This window comes from Suncus etruscus, chromosome 7, assembly GCF_024139225.1.
Source record: "Suncus etruscus isolate mSunEtr1 chromosome 7, mSunEtr1.pri.cur, whole genome shotgun sequence".
Taxonomy (NCBI): domain Eukaryota; kingdom Metazoa; phylum Chordata; class Mammalia; order Eulipotyphla; family Soricidae; genus Suncus; species Suncus etruscus.
The window spans coordinates 57,655,198-57,669,857 of NC_064854.1; the positions used below are offsets into that span (position 1 = coordinate 57,655,198).

General features: G+C 39.5%; 1 protein-coding gene across 1 annotated transcript in view; it reads right to left on the reverse strand.

Annotated features, from left to right (window-relative positions):
• RABGAP1L (RAB GTPase activating protein 1 like) overlaps nt 1–14,660 on the reverse strand; it is a 369,153-nt gene that overhangs the window by 276,772 nt on the left and 77,721 nt on the right. Inside the window, exons 11-12 of the mRNA XM_049776425.1 lie at nt 7,758–7,851; nt 5,155–5,305 (exon numbers count right to left, since the gene is read on the reverse strand). Coding sequence (XP_049632382.1) covers nt 5,155–5,305; nt 7,758–7,851 — 245 coding nt within the window. The remainder of the gene's footprint in view (nt 1–5,154; nt 5,306–7,757; nt 7,852–14,660) is intronic.

Here is a 14,660-nt window from a genome sequence, read left to right on the forward strand (position 1 = left end):
AAAATTAGGGGTGCACGTTATACTCGAATAAATACGGTATTCTACAGCTTCATCTTGATTTATAAGCAGAACTTGGAAAACCTATAAAATTATTATTTTTGTGGGTTTCCAGGAATAATATGAAAATATTGCCATTATTTTTGTTTTGGGGCCACACCCATTGACGCTGGCGGTTACTCCTGGCTATGCAGTTCAGAAATAGCTCTTGGCTTGGGGAGACCATATGAGACGTGGGGGAATCACCAGGGGATCGAACCAAGGTCTGTCCTAGGCTAGCGTTTACAAGGCAGATGCCTTATCTCTAGCGCCACCACTCCAGCCTCTGCCATTATTTTTGGTGAAGAAAAAAAAAATTGTATAGTTTATTTCTGCCTAAATTGTGAATTTTGTTAAAGAAAAAAAATAAAAAGACTTGGTAGTCAACTCCCAGTCATGTTTGCAACTCCTGCCTTTTGGGCTCTCTGATACAGATTTCAGCACATGCTCACTATATTTTACAAAACAGGGCTTCTGTGCAAAATCATGCAACTGAATATTTAGGGTTTTTTTTTTCCTAAATACAAAAATGGTATTTTTTAGGCTTTTTTTTTAATTATATTTTTTTTATTTTTTGGGTCACATCCGGCAGCTTTCAGGGGTTACTCCACGCTCTGTGCTCAGAAATTGCCACTGGCAGCTCAGGGGACCATTTGGGATAGGAGGGATTGAACATGGGTCTGTCCCAGGTCGGTCATATGCAAGGCAAATGCTCTATCACTGTTAACACTGTGCTATTGCTCTGGTCCCATTGACCACTTTTTATTCTCTCTGCCTTTTTCAAACTCTGGCAACACCATTCCAAAATTTTTTCTTTTGGTTTTGTCTATTCTTTTGTTTTTATTCTCTATATCCAACAAAAGTGAGATCCAAGTTTTAATCTTACTGAAAATTTTCATTGGTAGGAAATGACTCTAAGGTGCCAAAGGCTTAAAATGAGTAAAACAAACAAAAAATAAACTCTGGACCAGATTCAAATGAGCAGTACAGACATTAACAGCTGACTTCACTTTGGTCCTACTTGTCTTTGGTTCCAGTTAGAAGAGCTGCTAAATCTCTAGCTGTTGCTCTTGTAGAAATAAGCACTATTTGGAGTTTCTGCACTAAGAACTCCATTTTAATTGCTGGCTCAAGGAGCCATGAATGAGGATCACATATTCATGTTATGAGTTATCTGACATAGAGGAGTTGATGTTTTGGTGGAAATTAAATTTTGGGTGTAACTTTACAGAACCTTGTGTTTTATTTTAGTAATTATTTGGCGTGTGTGATCTAACAAATCCTTCATATTTGGTTGAAATCAAGTGACCCTTAATAAGCTTTCAGAAACTGTCATGATGAGCCATTTCCCTCATAACTTGAATGATTATTTTTTCCAAATAAATCTTTTTTTTTTTTTGGTTTTGGGGCCACCCAGCAACACTCAGAGGTTCCTCCTGGCTCTACGTTCAGAAATCGCCCCTGGGGACCATATGGGATGCTGGAATTCGAACCACCGTCCTTCTGCATGCAAGGCAAACGCCTTACTGCTGTGCTATCTTTCCAGCCCCTCCAAATGAATCTTAACCTTCAAGAAGTGTATGTGTGTATCTCTACACATAAACACACAATTTATTTTATTCATTCATTCTTTTATTGTGCCTGTACATGGCCGACCTAGGAACACCCGGGACCAACCTGAGTTCGATCCCTAGCATCCCATATGATCCCCCAAGTCTGTTAGGAGCAATTTCAGAGCACAGAGCCAGGAGTAACCCCTGAACACCACTGGGTGTGGCAAAAACAAAACAAAACAAACAAAAAGATTAGTGGTGGTAGGAAAATTTGTACTTTTAGTGATAAGTGAGATGTATGATACGTATTTTGAAAGGCATAAAATTATACTCATAAAACACATACAGTCTTATAAACCAAAATTATTTTAATAAACATAATTTTTCAATTAAAGTAAATTTCAAATAACATAAGACTCATCATCTTGATGAAAAATTACAGTGTTTAGTATATTCACAAGGTCATGCAACTAACATCACTAATTTCAGAACACTGATGTCACCCCCAAAAAGATACCATAATGTCATCAGTTTCTCCTCCGTCCCACCCTACTTCATGTCTCAGGCTTTGCTGTTCTGAACATTTCATCTACAGAATAATACAATAATGTGTCTTTAGTTTTTAACATATTTATTTAGCAGCCCATGAAATCATTTTAAAATGTGCTTAAAATCAGTTTTCTGACTAATGATATTTTAATCATTCTATATACAAACTAGTCTTACAATACAATGATCCAGAAACTCAAGTGGAGATGCTTCACCTTTGTAATCATGACCATCAATTATCTTACTGAAATTTGACTAGAGAATTACTCATGTCTTCAAAGTAAGCTTCTATCAGTTATTATATTTTTAAATTCATAACTGATCCTAAACTATTTATCCAAGTTTTAAACATACTGATATTTTTTATCCCAGATTGTTAAGATCTTTCTTTTTATTTATTTATTTATTTATTTATTTATTTATTTATTTATTTATTTATTTATTTATTGGCTATTGGGCCACACCCTGTGATGCTCAGGGGTTACTCCTGGCTATGCACTCAGAAATCACTCCTGGCTTGGGGAACCATATGGGACAATAGGGGATCGAACAGTGGTCAGTCCTAGGTCAGGTGCCTGCAAGGCAAATGCCCTACCCTGCCCCCAGATTGTTTTGGGTTTTTTTTTTGTTTTTGGGCCACACCCATTTGATGCTCAGGGGTTACTCCTGTATATGCGCTCAGAAATCGCTCTTGGGGAGCCGGGAAGGTGGCGCTAGAGGTAAGGTGTCTGCCTTGCAAGCGCTAGCGTAGGACGGACAGCGGTTCGATCCCCTGACGTCCCATATGGTCCCCCCAAGCCAGGGGCAATTTCTGAGCGCACAGCCAGGAGTAACCCCTGAGCGTCAAACAGGTGTGGCCCAAACACCAAAAAAAAAAAAAAAGAAAAAGAAAAGAATAAAAAAGAAATCGCTCCTGGCTTGGTGGGAACCATATAGGACGCCGGGGAATCGAACCGTGGTCTGTCCTACTCTAGTGCTTGCAAGGCACCTTAGCTCTAGCGCCACCTTCCCGGTCCTGCCCCCAGATTGTTAAGATCTTTCATACTAACACATACATGTAGTTCAGTAAAAAAAAAAAATCATGTTTAACTTGCCAAATGATCCAAATGTCTTTCTCAATGTCATGTGCTTATTTCCAAAATCAATATTTTTTCATTTATTATCATAACATTATTACACAAAAGTATATAATCTGTTAATTTTTAATATATTTACATAAGCCATCTTATGACAGCTACCTCTTTACTGTATCAGTCATAGAACTCAGGTAGTGCACATTTGTGCGGTATGAACTTAGCACTGAGTCGGTTCTCTTGAAGCCATTCATACTTCCCCATGGGGATTAAATTCACTTAGTTTACCAACTAAGTTTAACAACTAGTTTAACACTTAGTTTTTCCTGTCAGAAAACAGTAATGTGGGGCTGGCGAGGTGGCGCTAGAGGTAAGGTGTCTGCCTTGCAAGCACTAGCCAAGGAAGGACCACGGTTCGATCCCCCAGTGTCCCATATGGTCCCCCCAAGCTAGGGGCAATTTCTGAGCGCTTAGCCAGGAGTAACACCTGAGCATCAAACAGGTGTGGCCCAAAAAAGCAAAAAAGAAAAGGAAAAAACACAGTAATATTCTCAGAGTAAATATGAGTGTGAGCATCACTGTAACTGTACTCCCAAAAACTTAGATCACTCCCCTTAGATCACCCCAAAGGCACAAGTGGACATTAGGTAAAAAATATCTAGTGAGTTCAACACTACAGCACTGAAAATACAGCAGAGTAGCTTAATAGCTTGTTGTATATACCATTGAAAAGTGCAAATAAAACTTGTTCATTTCAGATTTTAATCTTTTTTTTTGGGGGGTTTTTGGGCCACACCCGGCGGCACTCAGGGGATACTCCTGGCTGTCTGCTCAGAAATAGCTCCTGGCAAGCACAAGGGACCATATGGGACACTGGGATTCGAACCAAGCACCTTAGGTCCTGGATCAGCTGCTTGCAAGGCAAATACCGCTGTGCTATCTCTCCGGCACCTATATTTTAAATTTTTTAATGTTAACGTTGAATCATCATGAAAAACTGTAAAGCTTTTTTTTTTTTCTCAACTAAATTTAGCAGTGATTAAATATACAAAGTACTTGAAAAATATTTGTGGGATAAAGGAGGAGGGAAAGGAAGGATTAGAAAGAAAAAAGTAAGCAGTGGTACAGCCAGTAGAGCGCTTGCCTTGCACAGTCAACTCAGCTCTGATTCCTAGCACCCCAAATGATCTCCCATGATCTACCACAAGTTATCTCTGAGTACAGAGCTGGGAGTAAATCCTGATCACTGCCAGGTCTGGCCCCCCCAAAAAAGTGAAATGTAGTGAACAAAGGCTGTCATCAAAAACCTTATTTTGATATGGCTTTGTTAATTATTTTATATTTTACATCTGTAGCTTAGTTAATAATTTTACTTTTTACATATGTAACTTAAAAGTAGGTAGAGAAATGAGAAATTGACACCCAAGAAACCTAGGAGAGAGGATTTCTTTTACCTCTGCCCTACAACTAGCTGACTGGCTCTAAGTAAAGAAATCTATGCTGGATTCAGGAGTTCCTGACAGAGTTACTACCCACATCATGTAAGTCTAAAGGCTACATAGCAAAGGAGACCTTTCAATTTCAAGCCAATTCGATTTCCAAACTATACCGAAGTACAACTATACTGTGTATAAGTGTGTAAAAATCTCATACAAGAAGAAAAATTATTTTGAGAATCAGAAAATCTTTGAGAAAGCACATCTTCCAAATTAGAAAATAGTTATGATCAAGTTAGTTGAAAGAATAAAGCCTGGGGAAAGGAGGTATAGATGACTTCAGTGAAATGCACACCACAAATCCAATGAATGTTCAGTACAAAAGAGCAGAATTATTCACGGCATGACAGTAAAATAGTTTTAAGAGAAATCCACAGCATTTATAACTTTCTGCAGAAAGCAAGATTTAAAATGCTGTCCCATGAAAATAGGAAAAGCACTTCCTACCTTTGTGATGAGAAGTCGGTATCGATCTAGCATTGCCTGGTTGTCATGGCAACCCGCTAATAACTGCCACACTTCTGCCCGCAATGCTTCAGGGACCCCACTCTTCACCAGAGTTGAGAGACCTTTTGGCCGTGCACCCAGATTACTGTGCCTGAGAAAATAAGCAACATTCCTTTAACCACTGCTGAACCACTACTATTATGGACAGTCTATTAAGTTAATATAAAAGGGCAACCTTTTTTTTTTGGGGGGGGGAGGGTCACATCCAGCAGTGCTCAGGGGTTACTCCTGACTCTATGCTCAGAAATCTCCCCTGGCAGGCTCAGGGGACCATATGGGATGCCGGGATTTGAACCACTGACCTTCTGCATGCAAGGCAAATGTCTTACCTCCATGCTATCTCCCCAGCCCCAAAAAGGCAACCTTTTTTATTTTTACTTTTTTGTTTTTGATTTTAGGCCACACCCTGTGATGCTCAGGAGTTACTCCTGGCTATATGCTCAGAAATTACTCCAGATTTCTTGGAGGACCATAAGGGACACCGGGGATTGAACCCAGGTCTGTTCTAAAGTCAGCCACGTTCAAGGCAAACAAGGGCAACCTTTTTAAAGAGAAAGGGTAGGGGAAAGGCATAAATAATAGGTGGCCTTAAACTCTGTGAGATCTTTTTTTTTATCAACTGATTCTTTTTTTTAATCTTTATTTAAACAAATATGATTGTAGTTGGGTTTCAGTCATGTAAAGAACACCCACCAAACTCTGTGATATCTTCACTGCTGTTTTTTTGATCCCATCTCTTTTTAACTGGGAGCCACATTATTCCACTATCAAGAAATAAAAATAGGGCCCGGAGAGATAGCACAGCGGTGTTTGCCTTGCAAGCAGCCGATCCAGGACCAAAGGTGGTTGGTTCGAATCCCGGTGTCCCATATGGTCCCCCGTGCCTGCCAGGAGCAATTTCTGAGCAGACAGCCAGGAGTAACCCCTGAGCAACGCCGGGTGTGGCCCAAAAATAAAAACAAAAAAAAAAAACAAAGAAATAAAAATAAAATTTTTTTCTTCTTCTTGCTTACTTTATTATTTGAAATGCCAGGTATGAACTCAAGAGCTTCCTACATGCTAGGCATGACCTCTACATTAAGTTATCACCCTGAACTCTTAAGAATTTCCTATTAATTTATTCATAACAATAAATGTTTTAAGTACAATTGTCGAAGCTACATGTCAAGACACAAAATATAAATTTGAATTCCATGAGAACAGATAAATTGGCTGATGGTGCACGTATGGCAGAGAATGGGAAAAAGATGCTGAAAGTAGATACAGGCCTATATTATTTTGTTTGTTTGTTTGTTTCAGTTTTTGGGTCACACCCAACAGCGCTCAGGGGTTACTCCTGGCTCTATGCTCAAAAATCGCCTCTGGCAGCATCGGGGGACCATATGGGATGCCGGGATTCAAACCACTGTCCTTCTGCATGAAAGGCAAACGCCTTACCTCCATGCTATCTCTCTGGCCCCACAGGCCTATATTCTGACCAAAAGTGCTCTTTAAAAAAAGTACAAAAAGTTGGAACAATAGAACTACAGGTAGGGTTCTTGCTTTGCACAGCACTGACCCAGGTTCAATCCCCAGCATCACATATGATCCCCAATCCACACCAGGAATACTTCCTTAGAGCAGAGCCAGGAATAAGCCTTGAATAATGCCAGTTGTCACCACCCTAAAACAAAGAAATTTTTAAAAATGTATAAACATAATAAAATCTTTTTAAAAACTTTATAATAAATATACACAGATGCATATGTTCAATATATGAAACTTTTGTAGGTCAATAAAACTCAAAAATAATTATTTTAGTAAAAACAAACAAACAAAAAAACCCTGAGGGCGGAGCAATAGTATAGTGGTAGGGCATTTGGCTGGCATGCGGCTGACCCAGGATGGACCTGGATTCAATCCTTGGTATCTCATATGATCCTCTGAGCCAGGAGTGATTTCTAAGCACAGAGCCAGGAGTAATCCCTGAGTGTCACTGGGTGTGGCCCTACCCCCCCAAAAAAAAAAACTAGACTGAGTTACAGTGATAAAAATTTAAAAAAACCTGGGGCCCGGAGAGACAGCACAGTGGCGTTTGCCTTGCAAGCAGCCGATCCAGGACCAAAGGTGGTTGGTTCGAATCCCAGTGTTCCATATGGTCCCCCGTGCCTGCCAGGAGCTATTTCTGAGCAGACAGCCAGGAGTAACCCCTGAGTGCTGCCGGGTTTGGCCCAAAAACCAAAAACCAAAAAGAAACAAAGGAAAAAAAATGAAAAAAATCTGACAGCCTTTTTAGCAGTAGTAATAGACTTAGATACAAACTTTGCTAGAATTTTTCTGAGGTGGCAGTAAAACAAAATTGGCACCTCTGAAGAATTTTAAAACTGAATAAAATAATAAATTAAATATATCTTCAAGACATAAGTTTAATAAGAGCACATTAGGTAAAATACAATGTATATACATAAAATATTTTAGTACATTCGATTATTTATGCTAGTATGTACAAACTAATCAGAAGATGTGTAGACATAAAATTTCTCATAAGCAAGATAAAAGTTTACCATCTTCCTAGCAATTCTCCCCAAGAATACAGGATCTTCTCAGGACAATCTTTAGACACATCACCTGTTCCACTGGAGAGTTCATTATCACTTTCTGCAGAAGAAACAAACAAACAAAAACAAAAACTAAATTCAACTATTTTATTATAAAGTAAGAAATATGACTAATATAAAACAAACAAGTTTTCCTGATTTGCTCCCTGCCTGGTTTCCTACTTTGCTTCCTGCCTGGTTTCCTGCTTTACTCACTGCCAGGTTTCCTGCTATTCTGCATGAGGCAGTCAAGAAAGGCCCCAGCAGACTAATTTCTTCAGGGCCCAGCACAAACCAAGAAAGGCCAGAGTGAACATAATCCCTTCAGGGCTCAGCAAAATAAGCTGACTCCACCCACAAAGGGTGAAGGCTGATTCCTGCCATGTGCTTGAGCACAAAAACAAACAAACAAACAAAAAAACATAAAAGGCTGCTGCTTTGCTCCCTGCCTGGTTTCCTGCTTTGCTCACTGCCTGGTTTCCTGCTTTTTTGCGTGAGGCAGCAAGAAAGGCCTCAGCAGACATAATCTTTCAGGCCCAGAACAAGTCAAGAAAGGATCCAGTTTACATAATCTCTTCAGGGCTCTGCAGAAGGTGGGCCAACTCTGCCCAAGAAGGGTTGAGCCAGAGAAGCGCAACCACTCTACTTCAATTCACAGCCGTGTACATCCTTTAGCCCATGAACCCCACCAAAACACATAGTAAAATCCACACTACAAGTATGTCAATGGTGAAACAATGCAGGACAGCATCATCATACAAAGAAAATAAAGATGGCAGCTCTGATGACCTGAAAGCCCCAATCACCTAGTTAGCCATTCCACTAAGGAGTTTAGAGTAGAAATATAAAGGATGTTCATAGAACTCAAAGAAAGCATAAATTGAGCTGAACAAACCACAAAGAAATCAAAAAAACTCCAAACTAAAGAGCCACCCACTGAGTGGGAGAAACTATTCACTCAATACCCATCAGATAAGGGGCTAATCTCCAAAATATACAAGGCACTGACAGAACTTTACAAGAAAAAAACATCTAATCCCGGGGGCCGGGCGGTGGCGCTGGAGGTAAGGTGCCTGCCTTGCCTGCGCTAGCCTAGGACGGACTGTGGTTCGATCCCCTGGCGTCCCATATGGTCCCCCAAGAAGCCAGGAGCAACTTCTGAGCGCATAGCCAGGAGTAACCCCTGAGCGTCACAGGGTGTGGCCCAAAAACCAAAAACCAAAAAACAAAAACAAAAAAAAAAACATCTAATCCCATCAAAAAATGGGGAGAAGAAATGAACAGACACTTTGACAAAGAAAAAATACAAATGGCCAAAAGACACATGAAAAAATGCTCCACATTACTAATCATCAGGGAGATGCAAATCAAAACCACCTCACACCACAGAGAATGGCACACATCACAAAGAATGAGAATAAACAGTGTTGGCGGGGATGTGGAGAGAAAGGAACTCTTATCCACTGCTGGTGGGAATGCCGTCTAGTTCAAGCTTTATGGAAAGCGATATGGAGATTTCTCCAAAAACTGGAAATGGACCTCCCATACAATCCAGCTATACCACTCCTAGGAATATACCCTAGGAACACAAAAATACAATACAAAAACCCCTTCCTTACACCTAAATTCATTGCAGCACTACTTACCATAGCAAGACTCTGGAAACAACCAAGATGCCCTTCAACAGACGAATGGCTAAAGAAACTGTGGTACATATACACAATGGAATATTATGCAGCTGTCAGGAGAGATGAAGTCATGAAATTTTCCTATACATGGATGTACAGGGAATCTATTATGCTGAGTGAAATAAGTCAGAGAGAGAGGGAAAAACGCAGAATGGTCTCACTCATCTATGGGTTTTAAGAAAAATGAAAGACATTCTTGCAATAATAATTTTCAGACACAAAAGAGAAAAGAGCTGGAACCTCAGGAAGCTCACCACAAAGAGTGATGAGTTTAGTTAGAGAAATAACTACATTTTGAACTGTCCTAATAATGAGAATGTATGAGGGAAATGGAGAGCCTGTTTAGAGTACAGGCAGGGGTCGGGTGGGGAGGAGGGAGACTTGGACATAGGTGATGGGAATGTTGCACTGGTGATGGGTGGTGTTCTTTACATGACTGAAACCCAAACTCAATCATGTATGTAATCAAGGTGTTTAAATAAAATTTAAAAAAATTAAAAAAAAACTCCAAACTAAAATAACAGGACTGAAAAACTCGGTAGATGAAATGAAATCCTCAATGGAAAGTGTCTCTCCAACAGAGTAAAAGTAGCTGAGGACAGAATCAGCGAGCTGGAAGATGAGATGCAAAACAACTCCATACAGAAGAAGAGATTGGAAAAGAACCTTAAAGCAAATGATCAGACAATTAAAAAAAAAAACCACTCGAAGGGAAAAAAAAAAAACATTCAAAGAATGTGAACAGATGAAAAAAGAAGATTTGATAAACTCAATAAAAACAACATAAGAGGGGCCGGAGAGATAGCATGGAGGTAAGGTGTTTGCCTTACATGCAGAAGGACGGTGGTTCGAATCCCAGCATCCCATATGGTCCCCTGAGCCTGCCAGGAGCAATTTCTCTGAGTGTAGAGCCAGGAGTAACCTGAGCACTGCCGAGTGTGATCCAAACCCCCCCCTCCAAAAAAAAAAAAAAACGTAAGAGGGGCCAGAGAGATAGTAGCACAGCAGTAGGGTGTTTGCCTTGCAAACAGTGGGCCCAGGACCAACTGGCATCCCATGTGGTCCCCTTTGCCTTCCAGGTGTGATTTCTGAGCACAGAGCCAGGAGTAAACTCAATAAAAACAACGTAAGGGACAGGAGAAAATGTAGCACAGCAATAGGGTGTTTGCCTTGCAAGCAGCGGACCCAGGACCAATGGTGGTTTGTATACTGGCATCCCATATGGTCCTCCATGCCTGCCAGGTGCGATTTCTGAGCACAGAGCCAGGAGTAAGACCTGGGAGGGAGGGAGGGAGGGAAGGAGGGAGGGAGGAAGGGAGGGAGGGAGGGAGGGAGGAGGGAGGGAGGGAGGGAGGGAGGGAGGAGGGAGGGAGGGAGAAAGGAAGGAAGGAAGGGAGGGAGGAAGGGAGGAAGGAAGGGAGGGAGGGAGGAAGGAAGGGAGGGAGGAAGGGAAGAGGGAGGAAGGGAGGAGGGAGGAAAGGAGGGAGGGGAGGATGAAAGGGAGGGAAGGAAGGAAGGAAGGAAGGAAGGAAGGAAGGAAGGAAGGAAGGAAGGAAGGAAGGAAGGAAGGAAGGAAGGAAGGAAGGAAGGAAGGAAGGAAGGAAGGAATCATTGGAGTCCCATAGACCCAGGAAGATAATCCCCAGGAAGAATCAATAGTCAAGAACATCATTACAGAGAAATTCCCAGAACTAAAGACTGCTTGCAACCAAATCCTGCATGCCCAAAGAGTACCAGCTAAAAAAGACCCGAAGAAAAGCATCCCAAGACCCACCCTAGTCACAATGACGAATCCCACAGATAGGGATAGAATACTAAAAGCAGCAAGATCAAAAAGGGAAATTACATTCAAAGGAGCATCCTGTCACAAGAAATACTCAAGGCCAGAAGGCAATGGTGGGATATAGTGACAAAACTCAAGAAAATAAATGCTTCACCTAGAATACTGCACCCAGCCAATAAAGTCATTAATACAATAGCAAAAAATAAATAAACAGTACACAGTATTTCTTACTTCAGTATAATCACTGCAAAATAAGGGAAGAGTTAAAACACAGAAACTCAGACTCTGGAGACCAAAGGCCAGTAAAAATATATTAAGAGGCACAAGTAGTATATGAAAAAGAGAAGAGACAGTGAGACAGTGGAACAATCTATGTGAAAGGGTAACTCAGGTTTTGAAAAAAAGCAGCTGTAATCCATTCTACAAAGTGTGAGAAGAAAGGAAACAAGACAAATTATAAAAGGCCAAAATTCCTCTTTGGCTTATTCTTTGTGTGGTTTTTGGGCCACACTCAGTGATGCTCAGTCGTGACTCCTGGCTCTACACTCCTAACTCTGCCACCTATTATTCAGGCTATATAGGGTATAGCAGTATTATATTACAGTACTCAGACCTTATAGTGTGTTGGAGATTAAACCAGGTTGGCTGCATACAAGGCAAATGTCCTACCCCACTGTACTATCTCTCCAATTCCCTTGGCTGACTATTTTTACAACAAAATCTTAATATCAAGATTTGTGTTACTCAAAACTCTAGCTGACCAAGTATTCTCCCTCTAGGATATTCTATCAAGCCATAAATACTATAGTCATCTATATTCTACATCTCCCATCATATGTACCTCCTCCCATCTTATCCTTTGTAGAACAGATTACAATTGCTTTTTAAAAACCCGAGTTACCCTTTTACACATAAGGTCCACTGTGTTTTCTCTTTCTCATATATTGCTTGCACCTCTTAATATATTTTTCTGCTCTCTAACCTCCAGAATCTGACTTTATTTCTCTTACCCTATCTAGCTTATGTTTCAACTCTTCCCTTCTTGGGGAGGGTAGTTTCTTAGTCTTAGGGCCCTTCTGAAATGATTGTTGAAGGGTCCAGGTCCACCGCTGAAGTATACATATCAAACCCAATGCCTCATATACAAGGTCTATATTCTACCACTTGAGCCATATCCCCAGCACAAGAATAGTGCTCAGATTAATATTTGGCCATGGAGAGTTAGGTATTTCATGAATAGCTGGAATGGAGGTATATTAAATAAGAGGATAAGACAAACCCAACACTACACAGATGCTTGTAATCATGGTGCTTAAATAAAGATATTTTTTAAAAGGATTAAATAAATTTTATTGTAACTAGAAAAATCATATATGCCTTAAAAACTAGTAACCTTTAGTCTATGGATATGTAGGTGTAGATATAGCTAACTGAGTATCAGATTCAGTCACTCATAATGCATAAAAATCCTGCCTGGATAGAAACCTGGTTCTACCACTTACTAGCTATGATCACTTCCTGGCTTAGCTACTTCTGTGTTTTTGCTGCCAGTTTCTAAAAGAGGAATAATAATGGTATCCATTTTATAGTTACAGGAATTAAGTTGCTATACATAATGAAAATTGTAAAACTGGGTTAAGTATACACAAAGATCTCTTTTTTAAAATATTCAATACGAGTACTCATATAATTAAAAGCTGAAAAAAAGCATATGTAAAATGTGACTATGTATGAGCTTCAGATATTTCCCCCTTTAATCTTTATATATATATTTTTGTTTTGTTTTGTTTTTTGGATCACACACAACAGCGCTCAGGGGTTACTCCTGGCTCGATGCTCAGAAATTGCTCCTGGCAAGCTTGGGAGACCATATAGGATGCCAGGATTCGAATCACCGTCCTGCATGCAAGGCAAATGCCCTACCTCCATGCTATCTCTCCAGCCCAATCTTTTTAAATACATGCTTACTGAAAATAATACAGGCAAACTCAGGTTATATATTGTTAAACACTCTGGGGAAAACAAAACAAAGCCTTATTATTGTGCAAAATGTATAGGAGCACAGACTGTAAATGTGTCATGATACCTGTCAATTAGAACAAAAGTATACAACCTAAAACACAAGTGATTTGTTAGTAGTATATAGTGTCATTTTGTACATAAGAAAACCCACAGTAGTATGGTCTTGAGTATAATTATCCATTTCTCATACATGAAATTCATAATATGCTTATTCTATATGATATACCAATGTAAATCATTAAAGGTCATCCTTAATTTGAGATGCCATTGTATTTCCCCACTGTCAAAATATGATTTATTATGGAGAGAGATTCAAGACCACAAGCTACACAATTTCTCTCCAATTAAATCATCATCACTGTCATTCAAAATCTAATTACAGGTTTCTATGTATAATTCTTGCAGTTGCTAAGCCTACGTGATTAATAAAAATGAATCACTAATCACTGAAACATATTAACCATACTCAAGAGAATCAGGACAGTCAATACACCTTTCTTGAAGGACAACTAACAACATTAAACAAACTACTTCTTAATCATGAGTACATTCTTTTGTGTGTGTTACATTTTACTGTTTTCTGGTATACAATTTATTTAAGTATTTATATTTTATATTTCAGCTTTTTGGGAATGCACTTCAACTTCCTGGCCATTTCCTTTTGTAATTTAAAATAATGTCTCACATATATCTTTCCTCCCTTCATTTGTCATTTGTCTCTGCAATAACAGAGATCACAAACTTATGTGCCTGGCCCAGACTAAAATTCCAGACATCAGAAAAAAAGAAAGAGTTTAGCATAAGCCAAATTGTTGGTACAGTGATAACACAGAGTGAGTCTTATATCGTTTAGGGAAGGATGGGTACTCACTTGAAATGTAAGTTACCTGATATCATCCAAGATCCAACCTTGTAAGTAAACTCTTCCCTAAATCTGAAGCTTGTTCTGCTATTTTCTGCTCAGGTCCATTAACAGATTTTTTTAAACAAAATATGCTGTTCTTGTCTGAAACTACTATTTCAAATGTATTTCCATTCATTAAAGAAATATTTACTTAACACTTGCCACATACAAGCAATGTAAACTCAAAGAAGAATTAAATACCATCTGCCCCTCAGGAAATGGCACTCTAGAAGGTGAGAGAAATGAATTTTAAAAAAATTACAAAAAATCATTTGTAGTGGTGTGTTCTAAGTATCAACAAAAGTAGTCAAACTGCCTCTACTACAAGGGAAGACTTCAAGAAAACAAAAACTGAGAAAGAGAGAAAAGAACTCACTGCACCTAGCATCCAGCTAGATGCTAAGACGAAAGCCGTAAATATTTGAGACTTGAGTTGAATACTAATTGATTTGAAGTTCTAAAGAACTTAATCT